General features: G+C 44.9%; 2 protein-coding genes and 1 long non-coding RNA gene across 5 annotated transcripts in view; 1 reads left to right on the plus strand and 2 right to left on the minus strand.

Annotated features, from left to right (window-relative positions):
• Positions 1–14: 14 nt before the first annotated feature.
• On the minus strand, positions 15–10,523 carry VPS11 (VPS11 core subunit of CORVET and HOPS complexes). Its single transcript, XM_042831920.1, has 16 exons — positions 10,355–10,523; positions 9,825–9,973; positions 9,564–9,699; positions 8,445–8,608; positions 8,098–8,345; positions 7,468–7,669; positions 7,060–7,211; positions 5,960–6,146; positions 5,418–5,561; positions 3,814–4,002; positions 3,358–3,519; positions 2,782–2,921; positions 2,273–2,475; positions 1,566–1,737; positions 1,238–1,460; positions 15–297 (listed from the first exon to the last, which is right to left on the minus strand). The coding sequence occupies exons 1-16, from the start codon at positions 10,506–10,508 to the stop codon at positions 133–135; spliced, it is 2,790 nt and encodes a 929-aa protein (XP_042687854.1). The 5' UTR covers positions 10,509–10,523; the 3' UTR covers positions 15–132.
• Positions 10,524–12,836: 2,313 nt separating this feature from the next.
• SIK2 (salt inducible kinase 2) overlaps positions 12,837–22,037 on the plus strand; it is a 42,164-nt gene continuing 32,963 nt past the window's right edge. For all 3 annotated transcript variants that reach the window (XM_042831922.1, XM_042831923.1, XM_042831924.1), the window contains exons 1-3: positions 12,837–13,003; positions 19,929–20,045; positions 20,582–20,645. In XM_042831922.1, coding sequence (XP_042687856.1) covers positions 12,854–13,003; positions 19,929–20,045; positions 20,582–20,645 — 331 coding nt within the window. In that variant the 5' untranslated portion in view covers positions 12,837–12,853. The remainder of the gene's footprint in view (positions 13,004–19,928; positions 20,046–20,581; positions 20,646–22,037) is intronic.
• LOC122167388 overlaps positions 14,832–22,037 on the minus strand; it is a 42,394-nt gene continuing 35,188 nt past the window's right edge. Inside the window, exon 3 of the long non-coding RNA XR_006171030.1 lies at positions 14,832–15,149. This is a non-coding gene — a long non-coding RNA (uncharacterized LOC122167388). The remainder of the gene's footprint in view (positions 15,150–22,037) is intronic.

Consider the following 22,037-nt stretch of genomic DNA (forward strand, 5'->3'; position numbering starts at 1 on the left):
CGTACGCTCCGGCGTAAAGCCGACTTGGTTCCATTTATTATTGGAGAGCGAAAGATGCGGGGGCGAAGCGCGCGCCCACGCCGTAAACCCGTACAACCCGAGAAGGCGCGCGGTGCAACGGGAACCCCCAGCTCAGGTACTACGCTTAGTGTGCATCAGCAGCTCCCTCTGGAGGCCAGCCTCAATTGTCGTAGCTGACTTTCCCAAAGGCAAATCTGTGATGAGGGTGAGCTTATTAAAAACGCCTCGACCAAAGTAGTCAGCGACGACGGAAAAACCATCATTGGAGCACTTAAGCTGCAAGACACAAAGCAATGCCATCAGGAGCTGGCCAGAGGCCCTTGCCTCCAGAACATACCCTTTCATCCCTTCACTTACAGCCCCGTATTAGAGACATAGCAGTTTAAAACCACTAATTTGCTATTTCATGCAAATGCCACATATAGCAAGCTTTTCTGCCACTGAGTTATCTTAAGCGTGAAAGCTACTACCTTAGTTGCACTGGTTTATCTTTCATGTTTGCAGAACATCAAGGACTCTCTCTACTCCAGCTGCTGAATCATAGAAATGCTCAGGTTGGAAAAGACCTTAAAGATCAAGTCCAACTGCAACCTAACCATACTACCCCGACTCTAACAACCCTCTGCTAAATCATGCCTCTGAGCACCACATCCAAACGGTTTTTAAACACCGTTTAAAACCACCTCACCTCCCTGAGGAGTCTTTTCCAGTGATTTACTGAAAGAGTTGTTAAGAAGTTTGTCCTGATATCCAATCTAAACTTAACCCTGGTGCCATTTGAGGCCATTTCCCCTCATCCTGTCACCAGTGAGTGAGAAGAGACCAGCTCTCTTCTCACGGGAAGCACCTTTCAGATATCGGAAGAGAGCAATTAGGCCTCCCCTCAGCCTCCTCTTCCCCAGACTCAACAGCCCCAGTTCCTTCAGCAGCCTTATTGCCCTTCTTAGGACCTGCTCCAACATCTCCATGTCCTTTCCGTACTGAGGTGCCCAAAACTGAATGCAGTACTAGAGATGGGGCCTCACCAGTGCCGAGTACAGGGGCAGGATGACTTCCCTGGTCCTGCTCACCAGGACTCCACCTCCAGTCACCCTAGCTCCATGAATCTACTTATCCTTCTCTAACAGCCCCTAGGGGGAGAGGGGTGTCTGTCTGCAAAAGCAGTCTAAATTTAAAAAAAGAAAAACACAAACCCACAGGGCAACAAATACCATACCTGATGCTGAAACTGATCATGCAGATCTCTCTTCTGCTCCTGGGCTCGGATCATGTCCATCACTTTGCGATTTTCAGGCATGCAAGTAGGACATTCTGAATCACTCTCAGAGTAGCTTTCAAAGCAGTGCTGGTGGAAGGAATGACCACACAGGAAATGGACCGAGGGCAGCTCCAGGGCACTGGTGCAAATGCTACACTTGGTCTTCTGAAAGATCTTGGGACTGAAACAGTGACAGGAAACAGAAGGGAAAAAAAAAAAAAAAGTGTATTTTTCTTTATATTGGAATATTATTTTCTAACTAAGACAAGAGATCACAGTCCTGCACCTTGCTTTTAGCTCTTCAATCTCTTGACGGATCCTCGTAGTTTCGTCCCGGTATTTTTGAATTTTCTGCCCATCTTGCTCTATCTGGCAGCTCTGCTTCTGCAGCTTGTTGACAAGATAATCCTTAATCACAGACAATGTGGCTGTGGAGTTGTGAGCCAGTGTCTGCACAACTGAGGATAACTCAACGTTAGTTTAAATGCAAGTGAAGAAAATTGCCACTACACTCATAATGACTCGACAGCCTACTTTCCATTAAAAGGAAACCAACAGGCAAAAAACATCCCACACTCCTACTGAATTAGAAAACTTATTTAAAGATGCAATTTCAGCTTGCTCTCTACAGGGCCCCAACCTCCAAAGCCATGACTGGGAGAACATTTAAATAGCCCAGACCAGAAGGGTAAAGGAAAAATCTAGTGGACGGAGCTCTATTTCAACTTCTCTGCCCATCTACAGAAAGAGCTTAAGATGCCCTTCATCTCTCCACACTGAGGGAATAGAAATAAAACAGACACCTCCGCAACTGATACAGCAGATCTTTCTTCCCCAAATTGCGAAGCTGCCACTGGCGTCACCTTTTCCTCTACAGCAGATTGTCATTTCAATTGGTGGGCTCAAGCTTCATTGATACTTCTCTCACATTCTTAGTCTACAGATGCCATAAAAGCCTTTTTGTTACCCCAACATTAGGCCACATATTATTACCAAGAAGTGGAGGCATAAGATTCTTGTTCTCTATGTGTTTCAGCACTGCAGCAATATACTCCTTGCAGTCTTCCTCCTTCCGTGCAAAGTAGCCAAGAGCCTGTTCCCAAAGACAAGCCTCTTGGTCCCCGTACAACTCACACACTTCAATCACTTTCTTGTACTGCTCGTTCTGCATGTGGTAATGCATGATCTGTTGAAAACTAGAGAGGAAAGCAACATGTCAGTTGCAAAAATCTATCTTTTGAAAGGTTATAGGGGCCTCATGTTTCCACTCAGCCACACAATGCCCAAACATTCCCACAGAAGCCAAGACTGGTCTGCCATCTGTCCTCTAGATCACTGTCCTGCTCCAAAAGAGGGATACTTTCAGCTGAGCAATGATGTACGCAGTTTCTGTCCTGAGATACTCAAAAGGTCCTTACCATTGTAGGGCAGGGGCTTTTATGGCTCAGAAATCCCTGAGATGGGGCAAGCAACAGGACTCTGGGGAAAAAAGCAATACTCACAGTTTGCCCTGTTCATAGAGGTAGAGGACACCGTCCTTGAAATTGTGCATCTGACATAAGACCAAGGCCTTATCAAAGACTGTTTTGAATCTTCCACTCTTCAGGAGAGTGAGTGCTTCATCATGCAGCTTCTCCTTGATCTGTGGAAAACAGGAATGGAATGGCAGGGGAGAAGAAACAGAACAGTTTTGCACCAATATCTGAAAACAATTTGCAGCTTTTCTAGAGAGAAGCAAAGTTCTGATGTTTGCTCTTTACCCTTTTTAAGCAATAAAGACAATTTATTTTACCCAAACAGCCAGCACCTTCAAAGATTAAGGCAAGCATATCCAATTTCATGAAAAAGGCATTTACCCACATTGCATTGTCTGGAATCTGTATGCATACAAAATACGCTTGCCTCACTGAAATAAGTATTCTCTCAGCCAGTAGGCTGCATTCCTATTTGTCACTACAACATGAGAATTGCCTTATATTAACAACGCCTATCTGGAGAGGTTATGGAATTGGCAGGAATGCAAACAGAATTCCCAAACACCCAAGCTTTATCTCAAAATAGAAAACCAAAGATCAAACCTGCTTATCTAGTTCATGTGCCCAATTCTGGAGACGAAGTTCCAATAAAGTGTCATATACACCCTGTGGAGAGTCAGACTGCACCTCAGTCATGTGCTCCAGAAAAGCCTTCAGTTCTCGGGAATTGTTTGCAAAGACTGGAATGAACTCCTCAGAATTGGCCTGCAAAAGAACCATAAAAAAAACTTGACCGACCACCCACCCAGTCACAGCCAGACAGGCGGTTCTTCTCTAAAATTTGTACAGCTCACTCCCAGAATGACCCATAACAGATACATCACAATACAATTACTGCAGTGATCAGTTCTGAGCAGTAACTTTAGACAGTTTCATCACAAAGACTACCAACACATTACAACCTGGCCCCTCATTATGCCTAGAATGTCAGGCATGCAGGAGCACTCGCTACAAAGTTTCTGTTACTAAGCAGTACCTCTCAGTTAAAGCAAACTATACCTTTTTTCCTTCCAGGATCCCAGGGCCTTCACTGTTCCCTGATGGCTGGTAATCAGTGCAAAGGTTCTTCAGTAGTTCCGTTGTCTCTTTAGGGACATGGTGCATCAGGATTTTACCATATCGCTTCATGTTACTCTCCGCTTGATCAAAAGGCAGTTTTCCAATGTAGTGCAAAGCCTCTTGATAGTTCTGTAGAGGCAGCCAGCAAGGATCACATGACATTAGCCTCTACTCTCCACAATGATGTTAGCACAAACAGCATTCAGGATATGCTGCAAGTATGTCAGAAACAACATCTGCTCTAAATTAACACCTAATGTTACTATTCCTGATTGTTGACATCCTCAGGGAGACAGGCTGGCTGTGACCAGGGGAAAGAAATCAACTTTAAGAGGGCTCTGCCAGTAATTGATTTGAGAACACTGTAAAAAAAAAAAAAAAAGCAAAAAAAAAAAAGCACAAGAACAAAAAAGAATAACACTGAATCAGAACCAGTAGGCCACTGATTTCCACCTGAAGTCCACCGTACAGTCCAGAAGCAGAACACCAAGAGACAAACAATAGCATGTGCTGCTACTGCCTTAACAGTCCCATAAGCATACTAGCTACAGGGAAGAGGCTCATAGAGAGGATCATAGAATCACAGGGTTGGAAAGGACCTACAAGATCATCTAGTTCAACCATCCTCCTATCACCACTACTATCCACTAAGCTACTAAACCATATCACATAGCACCTCCAGACGTTTCCTGAGAACCACCAGGGACAGTGACTTCACCTCCCTGAGCAGGCCATTCCAGTGCCTAACAACTCATTGAGAGAAGTTTTTATTTATGTCTAATGTAAGTCTCCCCCGCACAATTTGTGGCCATTTCCTTGGCTCCTATTTGTTATCTGGAAAAAGAGGCCAACCCCCTTGTACAATTACTGAATATACTGATGTTATGGTATAGCAGCATAAAATTAATGAATATACAGATGTTATGGTATAACAGAGAGCTTGGCTATGTAGTTGTTAGGTACACTCACCCGCATCCTGGGCTCATGTAGGAAAATCCAGTGGAGCGGATCTCCAGAAGAGATCCTTCCCCGCTGGTGATCAGCTCTTACATGGGTCTAGGAGAGGTGCAGCCAGGCTCCACCCCTTCCGGCAGCACAGGTGCATTGCCTTCACCTGTGCTCCGTGGCTGACTCATTGCTCGCCTCAGGTGATCAATCAGAGGTTCAGCCTGTGATTCAGCAGTCCCCATACACTCCTTCTCATCACAACCTCCCTTTAGGAAGATGTAGAGTGCAATGAGCTCTCCCCAAGCCTCCTCCTCTTCTCCAGATGAAACAATCCCAGCTCCCTCAGCCACTCCTCATAAGATTTGTGCTCTATACTCTTCATCAGTCTCACTGCTCTTCTCTGGACATGTTCCAGGGCCTCAATGTCTGCGTAGTGAGGGGCCCAAAACTTAACACTGTACTCAAGGTGTGGCCTCACCAGAGCTGAGTACAGGTGGAGTAAGAGCTGAGGACAGTGAAATAAAATTCTTACCAGCAAAGGAGGCTAGAGAAGCAATATTCACATCAGTAAGAACACAAGAGCAATAACACTTCACCTTAATGTCTTCTAGCTGGATTTTGAGGTACCATTCATGATGGGCATGCTTTTCTGCCAAGTACACAGCATGGGAGTAGTAACCTGCTTGACGAAGCACCTTGATTGCTGTTTCCACATCAAAGCGAACTTCACTCTCACTAGCCTATAACAGAAGCAGAAAGATTGTGGACTGTAGGAATTATGCCAAGGAACAAGCAGAAATTATTTGTGTTTGAAAAGGAAAGCCAGAGCACTGATAATTTAATACCTCTCGAGCAAGGAAAAGATCACGTGCCAAAAGAAAGTAGTAGTTTATCCACCTCTCAGTGAACAGCTGGTCATGCTAACAAAAGCCAGCACATTTCAAACCGGAATAGCAAGCCAGCAAAACTGAGAATGCAACTAAGAGCTTGGAAATAAAGCATCACAAATAAAAGCAGTGGGGCACAAATTCTTTTCCTTCTCAACAGCCCCACAGGAGACAATTTACACTGTTACCACCTCTCCCTCTTAATTATCATGAAATAATGCAAAATTCTTAAGTCACCACCTTCCCGTTACCTTAATGAACTCCTCCAATTTGGTGCTATCTTTGAGTTTAGTATAGCAGTTCAGCAGAAGTGTAGTATGGTCTGCATTGGCAAGAGATTGCAGGTGGAGTGTCTGCAGATAAGCAGTGAGATTGTGGATGCGCTGAGCATCTAGGAATTTCCGAATAACATAAGATGGTTCCAATTTCCCTATAGTTCTGGGAGAGGAAAAGTCACGTTACAATAGATCATACACAGCCAGGGAATCAAAAAGCCAAGAGAAATTCATAACAGAACCCTGAACTTCAGACACTAACTCACCTGTGACTACTCAGCTATAACAGTAACAAGCAGTTATGCTCCAAGACCACCCACACAGAAATAAACATCTCTATGAAGGTTGAAACTGAGAAGACATCAGTAGCACATAGGAAGTTTGTGTTCCTTTAAAGGCTCCCATGAGAAGATGGGCTGCACTCCAGCCACAGCTAATTGATAAGCCCAAGAAGGAAACATAAGACTAATCTTCCTTTCTTTTAGTCACGTAACTCAGTCTTATCTGAGCGCTCACACCCACATGCAGCAGTTTAGCCACAGTTACCCCACTACTTGGGGCAAGTTTTCAATTCAATATGTGCTGACATCGCCCGGGTATAGGACTCCAGAATTTCGGTTCTACATGAATGTAGCACTACAAGTTTTTAGTAAGCCTGAGAACAGACTACTCTAATTATTATAAAACCTGACATGTGTAAACTGATATTAGTATGATCATATTCCAAAAAAACTGCCATACTGATCAAATCACACTGCCCACTTTACACTGCATCTTCACACTGACAGTGCTTTTTTTACTTACATAAACTTTCACATTCTACAATTTCACAATGTCCTTTTACATACACAATAACTTGTACGGTACACAGCATTCCAAGAGAGAATAATCCTTTGATTACAGTAACATTATCTGTCCCCACTCCATCCCAATTTGACCTGTATTTTCCTCTCTATTTGCAGAACTTTCACTATGAGTCACGCCTTCTGGCTCCAAGGGCTTAAACAGAAAAATCAAGACTCTCGTAAGCTCCCATCTATGCTACACTGCCCTTGCTCTGAACAACCACTGCTTACCGGATATATTGCTGGATGGCTCCATCATGGTTCCCCTTGTTATAGAGATGATCACCATACTGCCGGAAAATCTCTGACAAGCCATCACTGTCCAAGTGGTGACTCTTGGCTAGATTAATGGCCATTTCAAATAAGTTCTTTCTGAAGAGCATCTATTAAAATTCAGCATAAGAGCAGTATGAGGGAAATACCACATCCCAAAACCTGCCTGGAAAACAATCTGTTTCTTTTTGGTGCTGGACAGGTACATACAGTGAGGCTCTGCACACTGGTTAGTTGGAGAGTTGGGAAGTCACTTGTTACACTGTAACATGTCTACCTGAACCTTTCCACTTCTTTCATCTGTATAGCCAGTACAAGCCCCCCCACAGACATAAAGCAAACTAATAACATAACAGATTCACATGCCTCAAGTTTGGTTTGGGCATCCTTCTCCTGCAGTGCATGGATCTTCCCATCTCTGGTCAGAACATACAAAGAACCCCATTCTGCTAAGACATCTACTACATCATCAAAGATTGAACTGTACGCAATGAATTTGTTGCACAAGTCGTAGATATTCAGAACTTGTTTGTCTGAATTCTGTGCCTCATTTCCAGCAAACTCCGACCTGGAGAGCAGAAGAAAGTTTTTTAGATTTTTAGCAAATAAGGTTCATATGGCCCAAATACATTTAATACCTACACAATCTAAGGATGCTGAGAGAACAAGTGAGAAGCGTCTTGACAATTAAACGAGGTGGAGCCATATACAAAACATCACATATTTATCCACGAGTGTGATTGGTATGCTAGACTGAAACGTTAACATGAGCAGAAAGAAATCCCCCATGTTCAGCATGCTTGACTGCACTGCACTAACAACAGAAGTTAATTAGTCTTTGGGTCTTGATTCATCTTAAAACTCATTGACAACACTATCATCAGTCCCTAGAGCAAAGTTTCACAGGAAAAAAAAAAAAAAAAAAAAAAAAAAAATGGGGAAAGCCAGAAACTGCAACAATTAAATAGGAAATTCAACTATTCCAAGGAAACATACTTAGGAGAAGTTTTTCGGTCCTTGGAGACAATGATGAGGTACCCCCGATACCAGTGAACAATCAGTTTTTGTCCCTCAAAAGCAAAGCAGGGGCCTCGTTCATCTGGCTGATAAAGGTATACACATTCATTTCCTGCTACAATGAACTGGAGGTCCTGGGAGGGGTCGCTCAGAGAAGAACAGTGCAATCCACAGCCATGAGTGTCCAGCTCCAGATGAGAATAGTCTTTCACAGAAAGCAGGTAGGACTACGGAGAAAATACAAGGTTTTGGGGCTTACCTGAAATAGACACTGAAGGCAGTGCAATTGTAAGTCAGATTCTCACTTTTTCAAATTAATTTCCCACCTGGATGTTCTCTGTGGTCACCACAAACAGATGCGTTGTTTTGCCAGACTGTCGAAAAGCAAGACCAGTAACTGGGTAACTGCCTTCATGTAGGATCTGGGTCTTACTATGGCGATCTCGAGTGATGTCTCCTTTTGTAAGCACAACACTCCCATCTGCAAAACCTTTTGAAAAGGATAGATCAAACTGTTCACTTCTGTGGCACACTTGAAATATTATCCAGGGCAAGTTAGTACAGATGCAGCCAATGACAAAAATCTGCTTGCCAGCAAAGTATCAAGCTCCTAGACTGCTGCAGGCTCTCAATTAAATACCTACCAATCTCTCCCCATACATGACGTCACTGTTCGATGCTCAACTTGTTCTCCCCCATCATGAACTTCACTTGCAGGTTGTTTTTGTTTGGGTCTTCCTATATTTAGCTTTAAGAATAGCCCTTTCATCATCTAATTTTAACTATCAGTTATCTCACTTACTCAAAGCACGCTACACACAAAAGAAACAGTTTTCACAGTTTGCTGACAGCATCAATCCAGCAAACTGTTCCAAGTCACAACACTAATAATGGAAGGTCACAGCACTAATAATGGAAAGACTTAATTTCAATGCAGAAACTAACTCACAGAAACAGTTTATAGCCTTGCTACATTCCCGCTCTTATTTTAAGCAAGCAACATTAAAAAGGCACAATTAAATCAGAACAAATGGAGATTGGCTTTGTGGGCTTTAAGAAAGTTTCCACAAAGTATATGGGGGGGGGGGAGGAGTAGATATCAGAGGGGGGGAAAACACCCTAGCATTATTTATGAAAAAAACCAATGCTATTCTCTGTGCTGGTACTAAACTTAGACTGTCTATAACCATTATTATCATACACTTATTGACTTGCAGGAACAAAAAGCATCAACTGAAAAGATCTACTTCTCTGCGAGATATCAAAATTGTTACAATCATACACACAAGCATAAGCTAAAATTATGTATTCATTTCCTTAAGGCCTCCAGTAGCACATAATACACGACCCCTCTGTATGAAAAGAATTTTACACATTCATTTTCCATACATCAGAATAGAGACAACAATACATGTCTTAAATTATTACAGGTCAGCAATACTTACCAATAGCCATGAAATTCAGATTCTCATGGACAGTAAGACAGGACACAACTGTGGGCTTGTTACCGGGTATCGCTGGAAAAATTCGTGTGCAAAGAGGATTGCCACCATCTCGTTTTTCCAGATTCCATACTTTAACCTCAAAACAATAAATATTACATTAACAAAAAAAAAACAAAACAAAACAAAACATGAGATATTAGAAACAAACTACTTAATAATTAACTATAATACCAGTATCTTTTCCTTTGCCATTTAACTTACCAATGGGTTAATGCCCTCTTCATCCTCACCAACAGAAACTAAGATGCTGTGCTGCTTCAGCTGGTATAGGTGCGTTACCCTTAACTTGTAAGCTTGGAAACCACTGAGTTGAAGTGAGCGAGGCAAAAACCAGATTCGACCTTCCATATGTACATCACAATTAAGGAATATAAAGGAAAAGGTAAAAATGAAGCGAAAAACAACCCTCACCACCACCCACACCTCTAAGAACACCAGAATCAAAATCTTAAAAGCTCCTTGTTGTTGACCTCTGGGAAGCCTACAGCAAATATACTTTTGCTGTCACCTACGAGAACCAAAACAGGTGACAACAGTTCTGTAACATGCAAGGGGCAGAGAAGCCAAAGAAGCTGTCGCATACCCGACTCTGGAGCACTACTAGGCCCGCCTCGGAGCTCAGCCCGCGCCACAAAGCGCAGATCTCTCCTCGCGGCGCAGCCCACGAACCCAGTGCAGGCCAAATGGCCCGGCCCCATCACTCCTGCCGCCGCCGCCGCCGCACAGGATATCTCCGAACACAAGGTTACCCCGGCCTGAATCACAGACCGTGATGCCCGGAGGCAACACGAAGGGCTTCCCACCCGCCCCCTCCGGCCCCGGCGGCTCCTTCACCATCTCTCTGTCGAAGAAGACAAAGCGGCGCCACTGCAGGTAGGCGGCCATGTTGGTCGAGCTCCTCACGTGACCAACTTCCCAACCCCCTTCGTGTCACGAGACGAAGGACGCTGGAACGCGCGATCTGGCGCACTGCGCGCGTGCTGCCGCGCGAGCTAGAGGCGCTGCGGTGCGCGGGTGCTGGTCTGGGAACGGCTGGGCTAATCGTCTGATGTGGCTCGCTGTTTGAAATACGCTCGTAGAAACTTACTCCTTGAGAAAGTATGCTTTGGTAATTGCAAACTGAATCGGTTTTTTAGTTTACTTTACATGGTGCCGTAAACTTTTCTGGCTAGTTTTACATTTCCCACTGGAGCAATTTTGCATTAAACTGTTACAAAGCAGCCTGTAATAAACAGCAGCTCCTTGAATTCAATTCTCACTATTGTCAGTGGCTTGATCCCCTATACAGCCCGGTAAGGAAATTTGGTAGCAAAGAAATTTGACACCGAAACAAAAATACAAAAAAAGAAAGCTTTATGAATAATAGCACGCGTCTGTTACTTCTGAAGTCTCTCCAGTTTTTTGTAAAATCTTAAATTGCTCTTCCATTTAGTCATGGTGGATATTATCCAGCAGTCCAACACACTGCAGTTTTGTTGCTTCACAACCAATATCTTCCACCAGCTCGACCTTAGAAAATTCAGTACTTTAGTACTCACTGTTGTGTTTTGTCCTCATTTTACAGATTAAAATACAAGCCCAATTACAGGCTGCCAGATGTAATGCCAGGGTGCTGATCCGAAGCTGGGAAAAAGTAACATCGCCTGCCTCTTGTCCACAGCTTCAGATAGAGATGGCAATCCTAGTTCTTAGCCTAGCTTTATTCCTATCTACTACAAACCACCCTATCCTACTTCAGGCACGTAACCCAGGCACTGCTCCCAGCCTCAGCCACCGCGGTGCGGCGGAGTACCTCGAGCAGTGAGGGGTACAGAGACACTGACCGCGAGAGGGCACGAGCGCTCCATAGCTGTCGGAGCTACGGCGAGAGTTGCCTACCCTATGAAGAACACCGATGCTGCTAAGAGGCACTTAAGGACGTTTTTGTAACTATGGTCCCTCTAGCATAGAGAAGAAATACTTCTATAACAGGAATTTCGGGCCAAAAGCGACATCATACCGTGCAGCGCTTAAAGTTCCTGCAAAGATCTTTCCCACAAATAAAAAGTGATTTTTGGACCAATGTTATAAGACTTACATGAAAGCAATAAAGAATAAAACTAATTTTTGACTAAGAGAAAAGTTAAATAGTGTTTTATACAATCGCAATGGGAAAGAAACCAACACAATAGAAGGATATTAGAAAAGTGCTCACCTGTCTCTGAAAATCTCAGCTCACTAGAAAGACTCCACAGGGGATAGATCTCTAACCAGAGAGCCTTCCTTAGCAGCAGTCAGCCCTTAAATGAGGTCTAAGAGAGGTGCAGCCATGCTCCACTCCTTCTGGTCACATCGCTGAACTGCTTTCACCTGTGCTCCCAGGGTTGACTGGGTCTTTTCCCCAGGTGCTCAATCAGTGGTTCATGCCAAGATCAACAGTTCCCATACAGCAACGTAGGGCTGCTTTGATCACACCGAGCTTGTATCATGCTGAATTATTCATGGAGTCACAGAACCATTCCAGGTTGGAAAAGACCTCTGAGACCCACAATGCCAAGCTCAACCCACCCCCACCAATGGTCACTGCCCACACCCCCCAGCGCCACATCCCCATGGTTCTGGGATGACAGAAGGGACGGGTGGTAGGATTCCACCACCTCCATGGGTAGTCTGCGCCAGTCCAACGCCAGTACTTTGGAGACGAAACCTTCTCTAATATCCAATCTGAAAGTTCAGTCAGCGTCTAAGAGTTCTGAAACAAAAATCGGATGTGTCAGAAGAGTGGGTGCCATCGCTTTCTCTCCCCCTGACGCGGAACAAAAAGGTCGCGGCAGCCCCACGGCTGTTTCCAGGCTGCCGGAGATACTGTGGGGAATACGAAGGCCTCGCTCAGCCCGGGGCCGGCTACGCCTACGGCAAGCGGCTCCCCGACAGGGAAAGCACAAAGAACGCATGCTGCTCCAACCCGGCGGCATCGGCGCAGCGATTCCCGACGACGCCTACCCGCGACTGAAGCCAGAAGCAACCACTCTGCAACTCCCGGGCCGCGGCAGAGGGGTCGGAGGCACCCGAGGGGCTGCGAAGCTCCGCCCTCACCCCGCGCACGGTTGCCGCGGCGACGCCCCGCCCCCGTGACGCGCGCAGTGACGCGCGGTTGGTGGAGGCGGGCGCAGGGGGCGGGGCGGCGCGGCCCGCGGGGCGCCGCAGACAGAGAAGAGCCGCCCGAGCCGCTGCCGCCCCCTGCGCCCAGCATGGTAATGGCCGAGCCTCGGCGGCCCCCCCCGCTGCTGCCCCGCGGGCCCGGGCCCGTCCGCGTCGGCTTCTACGACATTGAGGGCACATTGGGCAAGGGTAACTTCGCCGTGGTCAAGCTGGCGCGGCACCGCATCACGCGTAGCGAGGTGAGGCGCGGCCCCGCCGCCCCCGCTCCTCTCCCGGGCCTGGGCTGCGGACTGCGAGCTTAGCTGCGGGTAGACGGCGGCCGCGGGTCCGTTCGGGGTCTGCTGGGGCCGGCAATCTTAGGACCGGCAACCTTGGGGCCGGGAGGCGGTTAGGGCCGGGAGGAGCGGGGCGGCCGCGCCCCGCCCGTGCCGCTGCCCGGGGCTCGGGTGCTGTCCCCGCCTCGCTCCCGTTTGGTCCGGCTGAGCCCCGCGGTGCTGCGGCCCGTCCCAGCCAGTGTTGAGGCCACACTGCCCCGCTGGGACGACGACGCGTGCCCCCGCAGCGCCTCCTGCGTTTCGCGGTGCCTTTGTGTAACACCTCCCCTCAGTACGGGTGTTCCCGCGGCCGCCCGCTACGCGGAACTATCGCCTGGGACGGGTACCGTGCGCCTCTGAACGGTCCTATGGCGGTTCTGCGGCCCTCCAGAAGCGCTGCCCCCAAGGAGCAGGCGGAGCTCGGGGTCAGGGTCCGTAGGAGCTGCTGTGGTCCTGCGTGGTGAACCCGGCTTTAGAAAGCGCCCCACGTGTGGCCTTCAGGTCATCACAACTCTATGCTATGCCCTTGCTGCTGTGCCCATGCCATACATACCAATGCTGGATCCTCAGCACCAAGTTTCCCTAACTCTTGTTTCCTAAGCTGCCCAGTACTCAGAACATTGATGGTAAATCCCTCAGTGCCACTACTGCTGGGCTGAGCTGGTTTCAGGTTTCACTGCCTACTGGTCTGGTGCCATGCCTTCATGTGCTGTACACTCCCTTGCAGGTAACAGTTCTTCACTTTTGTCTGTCCAACTGCCATGAGAGCAAAACTTTTTGTTTTAGTTTTTATTTGTTGTTTTGGAATGTGTGTTTGTTTACTGTTCAAAATATCAAAGGTTGCAGACAGAGCCTGATGGCTGCTCAACTCTGCTTTGACTTTTTCATCTGTACTTTAAGCAACGGCTGAATTCCTGTGCGTTCCCCTTTGGTACCAGCCTGTCACCTAGCTCTCCCTTCCTAATGAGGTTTGTGTTCCTCTGCAACCACTGTATCCCAAGCAGTCTCTAGGTAGGTTGCTATGTCAGACGTACCCAGGCTGTTTCTCGGGACAGCGTGCTGACATGCTGCAGCTGAAGTGCCAGGTTGGCTCTGTGTGCATTTATTGGTTGCTGGTCAAGAGGAATTCTGTTGAGATCACTCTTGAGTATTCCAGTGCAGCTGATTGTGGCCAGTTTTGCTTTGAAGGCGCGCATGAGTGCTGCAGGTCTGCACCACGCTCCCTTTGCTTGGTGTGAGCTCACCATGCATATATGTGCACATGGGATTGATCCCCACTGATGGTGACCACCCGTGCTGGAGTGACCTCTTCGTGGCTTCTTGTTTGTGTGTTTGTTGCTGCTGAAGTTAATGCATGTGTTTTCCTGCTACGCTTATTTATCATGTTGCCAAGAAATCCTGTGATCTCAGAGTAACTGTTCTTAGTGAAACATGCAGAATAGATAAGCAGAAATTTTCCTTGGAAGGAGAAGAGACTAAGAAAGGATGAGAAAAGCTGGACAAATCAAGTTTAGGAAGGCATATATTGGCTTGTGATGAAATATGATGAGGATTTGTATGGTAATGTTATGCTTCTGTTTGCTGTTGGGGACAGATGAAGGTACCACCTGGACAGTTCTGTCAATAATCCGCAAAAGAATCAAGTCTCAGTTCAGGTTACAAGAGTAATTCTGTGGGAAACTGAAACGGTTGCCAATAACAACAACAACAACAACAAACCCTCTGGTTGCGGATCCTGCAGCCACAGACTCTAGATTTTTGATGATTTTAATGCCTCTTATCTACTTTTCAGATGCATTGGGTTAGCAACTCACAGCTGAATCCTTCTAATCTGGGTGACGCCTTACAGTTCAAATGGACAATCTCTACATGAACTTCTTGTGCAGTGTTTGGGTGTGGGTGGTTTTGGAAAGACTGCTCCAAAAATTAAACGGGTAATATAAAAAAAACAGAAACAGAAAACTGGAGTGATTGAAAGGCAGGACTGCTCTCTTCTTTTCCTCTGACAAGCATTTCAGCTATGCTGCTGACAGTTTCAGTTCCCAGTTCCAGAAGAGGGCTGAGCAGTTCTCTAGCAAAAGAGGGAAGGAGGTTTGTGCTATCCCTAATATTTTTTGAAATTAAAAATAAGCAATGTTCCAAAATATCTTTGCAGCTTTCTTAAGTCTTTAAGTAGCAAAAATTGCAAAGGGGGGGAAAAAGGGAACAAACAGCAATAAAACTGTGTTTTCTTCTTTTTGTTGGTCACCTTGACGTCTTGAAGTATGTATTCTTTCTTCGGTTGGTTGGGGTTTTCTTACCCTTTTTAGGAGGAGTGATGGCCCTTATTTAAGATAGAATAAAACATGAGAATGTGTGTATAACTGTCCCTAATTTGATCTGCCTTAGGGTAGGGAGGCCCTTCAGAGGGATCTAGATAAGCTGGATCTCTGGGCTGAGGTGATGAGGTTCAATAAGGCCAAGTGTAGGGTCCTGCACTTTGGCCACAACAACCCCATGCAGTGTTATAGGTTTGGGAATGAGTTGGGTGGGTGATTGTGAAGAAGGAGGACCTGGGGGTGTTGCTTGATGCCTGGCTGAACAGGAGCTGATAGTGTGCCCAGATGGTCAAGAGGGCCAATGGCATCCTGGCCTGCATTAGAAATAGTGTGGCCAGTAGGAGCAGGGAGGTGATCACCCCCCTCTACTTAGCACTGGTAAGGCTGCACTGCACCTGGAATACTGTGTTCCATTTTGTGCCCCTCACTATAGGAAAGACATTGAGGCCCTGGAGCATGTCCAGAGAAGGGCAACAAAACTGGTGAGGGGTCTGGACACAAGTCTTAGGAGGAATGGCTGGGGGAGCTGGGATTGTTTAGTCTGGAGAAGAGGAGGCTCAGGGGAGACCTTACTGCACTGTACAACTTCCTGAAGGGAGGCTGTGATGAAGAAAAGTTTGGCCTCTTCTCCCAGGCAACAAACAGGACTCAGGGAAATGGCTGCAAGTTTTATCAGAGGTTAAGGTTACACATGAGGAAAAACTTTTTCTCTCAGAGAATGGTCAGGCACTGGAATGGCTGCCCAGAGAGGTGGTGGAGTTGCCGTCCCTGGCAGTGTTCAAGAGGTGTCTGGATGAGGTGCTGCGAGATACAGGTTAGTAGATTGTGGTAGCAATGGTAATGAGAAGACAGTTGGACTAGATGATCTTATAGGTCATTTCCAACATTGTGATTCTATGATTCTGATTAGGGTCCGTTTGGCTGTGGCAATGACAGAGCACACCAGAGCAATGGGAACTCACTGACAGGTGGAGGTGGTCTCCTTGCACTGTTCTTAGAAGCTCAGTGGTGCTGCAGTCCTCACTAAGTTGCAGGTGGTTGCTGGCAAGCTGCGCAGCCAGAAACAAAACATACTTTTCAGATAGGAAACTTCCTCGTCCTGAAACAGCTCCTCACCTCTAATAATTATTTCCCCTTTTCCTGTCATCATGACATAGCTGAGGACAAAAGTGTTGCTGCTGAATGCTAGCTCCTCCTCATGATGTAGTGAAGGAGTTGCTGGATTTCATGGATTTCCAAGAGGTTCTCCTCTGAGCCACCCAGGGACTTTGTGAGATGCATGGGTATTGAGGGTTCAGAATAGACCAAGCTATCTAATCTGCATTTGACTGCAGAGCACTGGTGCCAGCTGCTGCTGTGCTGCTCTTCACGTGGAAGCCTGCGACTGTATGCGCAGAGACAACTTTAGTACTCAGTTGTACAGGATGGTTAATAGTTTTTTTTTCTTTTTAGTTCAGGCAGCCACATGCTTTTTACTTTGTCTCGAAAAAAGCAAATACTTAATAAGGCTAAATAACTTCATGTTATGAGACAAAATGTGTTAGGGTTTTTAATTGGAACCTATTTAAGCTGGAGATACAGCTTATTCTTCATTATTTTGCCTGACTTCTTGCATCCCAGAAGGTGATCTTGGTTAGTGGAGAAATGTGCTTAGAATTACTTCACGTGCTTGAGAGATGGATCAGAAGTGTTTACATGGCACACCTACACCTCTGTGCATGGACTAGTGATCTTTCGTATCAGACATAGATGTTGAGAACTTGTTTCTTATACAGTAATATATTAGCGAAAAATCTTGAGTAATAGGGATGGCAACGGGCCTGGCCATATGACCGTCGTATCTTTGCACATGATCAGCCTAAGTTGCTTCCCACTGATGTATGAAGGTGTTTTGAGCAGATCAGCCAGTGACAGCATTTTTTTTTTTTCCACTTCTGGATAGCAATAGCTGTCAAATATGAGTATTTGGTTTTTTAAAATTAAAGGATACATTTATCTGGGTTTTTCTGGGGAAATAGATCCTTCTGTATCTAGGACAACAAAGTTAAAAGTTGGCTGGCACCCTGTAGAGATGTTGGAAGCCGGGAGCTGCCAAGTTCAGGGCCATTCTTGGGATATTTATTACCTGCCATTTGTAGGTGGGCTTTGGAGTAGCAACAGCCTGTGTATTTTACTATCAGTAAAAACAGTACTTAAAATTTAAGATCATACTGTGGCAATGCCAGACTACACTTGAAAATATGCCAAGACCCTGTGTACCTACAGATATAGGCTTTTCTCAATAGGATGAGGTGACATAAGCCAAGCTTTGTTGAAAAAAGTAGCAACAAAGAACCATCCATCTGCAGGATTCCCCATTATGCTCACTTGGAGGGTGGGAAGTATAGGAGAAGGAAGTATAAATATCGGTGTGAATCAAATGATGGGTAGATAAAGGTACAGTGTGAGCCCTAGAGGACAGCCTGTTTTATTTCCTTCAAATTGTGCAAAAGCCCTTTATTACTTTGCAGTCTACTGTTTTATTGATTTTTTTCAAATTATTTTTTTTTTCCTCTTCTCTGCTAGACAAAACCTCTTTGCTTTTAAGTTCTGCAGAGATCTGCTTTTATTAGCTTCCTTGCACTGCATGTGTTTCCTATGTGTAAGGAGAGTAAATAGGAGAAAGTTACTGTCTTTTTTTTGTGTGTGCAGTAAGGGAAAGAAGCACTGAAAAGGGATGGGCATGCAGGAGTTCAATTCTGGATCTTGGGTAAGATTTCTGCATGGAGTGATGTGAGTTGGGAGAAAAGAAGCTGCTGTCAATACCTCAAGTTGCTGAGTGTGGTGCTGTGTCAATCCTCAGTTAGGTTGCCATGTACTTTAAATACTAAGCAGAGCAGCAGGATTTCATTGCACTTCATTTCATTGCACACTGGCATGAGGCAGGAATGCAAGGTAGCTGCCGGTTTGTTGGTTTGTAAATGAGAAAGAGTGGTTTCCATATCTCTTGAATTCGGAGGTCACTCTACCAGCTGCTGAGCAGACAGATGGTGGAGGAGGAACAAGAAACCATCTCATTTGGGGGATTCCAGAGAGAGCAGAAAATAAAGGAGAAGAAGTGGAGAAGTGAGACTTGGGCTTGTTTTTTAATAAATATTTCTCAATTATGCTTAAGAATTTGGTCTGGCTCAAGTGGTTTGCTTTGATTACTTTGTTATTCTGTAGCTATCTAGTGAAGTAGTGAAGGGATTTCTTCCTGGTTTCTGGGAGTAAAAGAATACACAGTTTATGAGGTGTGATCTTCTACCAGGTTGTGGAGACTCTGAGCTGTGTGTGTGCAGCTCTTAAGCTGCATGAAGAATGCTCATCCTTTGCTCTGCAGCAGTTTTCCTCCTGCACAGCAGCTGTCTGCTATTGCTCAGCGCTTTGTAAACATGGTCATTGTCAGAAGTTGTCAGATTTACATTGCTTGTTCCCACCTCAGCATTAACAACGAGACCTTTAGGATGAATAAACACTACTCGGTATTTAATAATCTTCATATTCTAATCCTTTTCATGGTTTTTAGCAGCTATATATTTGTTACTTCTTGATTTTAAGAAAAAATGGTGGGGTTTTTTTTGTTTTTTTTGGGTTTTTTGTTTGTTTTTAACCTTTTCCTGTTTAAAACTTTTAGTCTCTGAAGCAAGTGCAGTCCTCTGTAACATGTTTTGCAGATACTGGCTAAAAACAAAGCCATCAGGACCAAGATCTGTTCTCTAAACTAATTGGGATCTGTTGGTGCGCTCTGACCTACAGACTCATCTGCTCCGTGGAGCTTGTAATACTATAATGTAATGGAAAGTACAGTGATAGTAGTGGAGTGGCAAATTCTTTGGCTGCAGCAAATGAGGACAAGCCCAAATGCAGCAGCTGTTTCAGCAACCTGAAACAAACAGGGATGGGGGGAAAAAAAAAGCAGCTTACCTTGAAAGGCCTCAAGTAGGCAAGGATCTCCAGCAAGATACATTTTTTCTCTGCTGCCAACTCTTAAATGAGGTCAGGGAAGGGGTTAATCCTGGTTCCAGTCCTTCTATCGCTCAGTGCATTGCATGTACCTGAGCTGCTCGGGGCTGGCCCTGCCTTCCCACCAGGTCTTCAATCACTGTTTCAGGCTGTGACTTAGCATTTCTGCTACAGAGCTTTTTCATTGACTAGATGAATTGCAGACGTCCCTGTGTAACAGCATATTAATCAAACTTTAAATAAGCACCTCACTGTTAGAACTATGTGCAGCCACTATGTCTTGACTCTGTGTAGAGCCAATGCTTTCTCTTTTTCAGTACCATTTTTGCAGGTATGGAGTTGGAATGCTGCTGGCAGAGCATCCTGTGAATTCCCCCATGGCACTATGGCCATGTCTTGGACTGTGCTGCTCCATGTCTAAAGGCTAAAGTGTGGGATATGTGTTTCTGAGCTAGGAGAAAGCTCTCATCTATCTGGGATTTGGTATTTATAACAAGGATGAAAGAGTCAGGGAGAGCTCTAATCTCTCTATTGTTTTTTGGCTGCAGGTGGCAATAAAAATCATTGACAAATCTCAGCTGGATGTTGTGAATCTCGAAAAGATCTACCGTGAGGTGCAGATAATGAAGATGTTGGATCACCCACACATCATAAAGCTCTACCAGGTATGGTAACACTGGCTGTTCAATTCTCCCTCTTTGCTCCTGTTTGAAGATTCCATTTCCTGCCTATCAGCAGCTCACAATTTCAGCTTTTTGGGCATTAATTTGCATTGATACATGGTGTATGAGAACTGCTGAATCACAGGCTGAACCTCTGATTGATCACCTGAGGCGAGCAATGAGTCAGCCACGGAGCACAGGTGAAGGCAATGCACCTGTGCTGCCGGAAGGGGTGGAGCCTGGCTGCACCTCTCCTAGACCCATGTAAGAGCTGGCTGCCAGTGGGGAAGGATCTCTTTGGGAGTTCCACTTCGTCAGAGTTTCCCACGTGAGCCCAGGATATGGGTACCCATCATTTTTATTTCCTGCTTTGGTGTAACAACTGCATAGCCAAGCTCTCTGTTATACCGTAACAAATAATTATATAACTATATAATAAATTAATAATAGATATAGAAATATATTAATAATATATAATAAATTATAAGAAATAATTATATAATGAATAATAACTTAACGTGCAACTTCTCCATCAACAGGTGATGGAGACCAAAAACATGCTGTACCTCGTGACAGAATTTGCCAAAAATGGAGAAATTTTTGGTAAGAGAATGTTTTCCATTCCAAATGCCCAGCACTTTACCATTAACTTCTGCACTTAGTTAATTGCATTGATTTTGTTCAGGGCTTTTTTTTTTTTTTTTTTTTTTTTTTTTTTTTTTTTTTTTTTTTTTTGGTGGTATGTACTCTTTCCCTTATCTGTCCAGAAAAACTCATGACAGCTGGTACTGCTTCGCATTTTAGAACAAATAACTTCAAGAAAAGCTGCTACAATTTGAGTTTCCAACATAAATTTTTGCTCTAAAGGAGCTTTGGTTGCTGTGCAGTTAGAATTAATGTGCTCTCAATCTGGTTCATATATTGTAGTGTCTCACTTTCCAGATGTGAAGCTGATGGTAAAGTTGAAAAATGAAGAGAGGTGATGTTTTTATTAAAAATCTGCAGGAGGAGAGATTGAATTACTGCACCTTTTCATCAGGTTTATCTAGACTTTGGGCCCCTTTTGGGTAGAAAGATGTTATTCATGGTGCTGGATGGAAGTGTTAATTCAGTATTTAATAGCAAAAATTACATTCCCAGGAATAGTATAAAGGCAAAGCTATGATAGTGAATTGCATTGGTGAGATGGTGGGTTTTGACCTGGAAGTTTGTTTAAACTGGAGAAAAAAAATCTCTGTTGCACAGGCATAGAGAACACTGTTGACATGTATGCTGGTCACGAACTGTTACTTTCTGTCTGTGGAGGAAAGTGGGTGGAATCAGAAGAGATTCCTGGAGCAACTCAGATGTCTGAAGCAGTATTAGTGTTCTTCCTGTAGATCTGGAGAAACTGTGTGGCTACTACTATGGAAAGCCAGTCATACTGACCTGTGACTCAGACTACATGTAGCATCTTTCTGTAATATGTGAGAGATGGAGTTAATATGTAATGAGAAAAAGATAAGAGATTGACGTACTGGTATGCTGTCATCTGGAGTACTCTGTGTATCACAGGTACTGTTGCTTGGTTTAAGAACTGGACTGAGCTTTGTAAAGGCTGATTTTGTGACTTTATGCTTGACATCCAGGCACCTGGAGTTTTCTCATACATTTTACATTTGCAGTTACAAAATTGGAGTTGCTGAGAAAAAGTTTCACTGACACTCAACAACACTGCCAGGCAGAACAAACTCTGAGGGGCATTAGAATAGAGTTCACCTAATGATTGGCCCTAATGATTGGAGAACAGAAGAGGTGGAGCCTGACTTAATGTAATTTTTTGCACTGTGGGCCGTGGGGTGGATTTCATGGACACAAATCAAATGGTCAAAGTACTTTCTTCTTGTTTGATTAATCTTCTTTTTCATCTTGAGGTCCTTATCATAGAACTATCTGTTGTAAGAAAGATAGTATGCTTAGGTCAACTTTATGTAACTGGGAAATAGAGAAAATCCA

The sequence above is a fragment of the Centrocercus urophasianus genome, unplaced genomic scaffold, assembly GCF_019232065.1.
Source record: "Centrocercus urophasianus isolate 14NV4802_14NV808 unplaced genomic scaffold, USGS_Curo_1.0 seq_37, whole genome shotgun sequence".
NCBI classification, from domain to species: domain Eukaryota; kingdom Metazoa; phylum Chordata; class Aves; order Galliformes; family Phasianidae; genus Centrocercus; species Centrocercus urophasianus.

Bases quoted from the DNA above. Each gene is read 5' to 3' on its own strand.
- VPS11 (XM_042831920.1), bottom strand. From the start codon at position 10,508: ATGGCCGCCTACCTGCAGTGGCGCCGCTTTGTCTTCTTCGACAGAGAG. The intron at 9,974-10,354 runs ATATCCTGTGCG...ATTGTGATGTAC, and splicing joins GGGTAACCTTGTGTTCGGAG to ATATGGAAGGTCGAATCTGG. The intron at 298-1,237 runs GTATGGTATTTG...TGTGTCTTGCAG, and splicing joins ATGATCAGTTTCAGCATCAG to CTTAAGTGCTCCAATGATGG.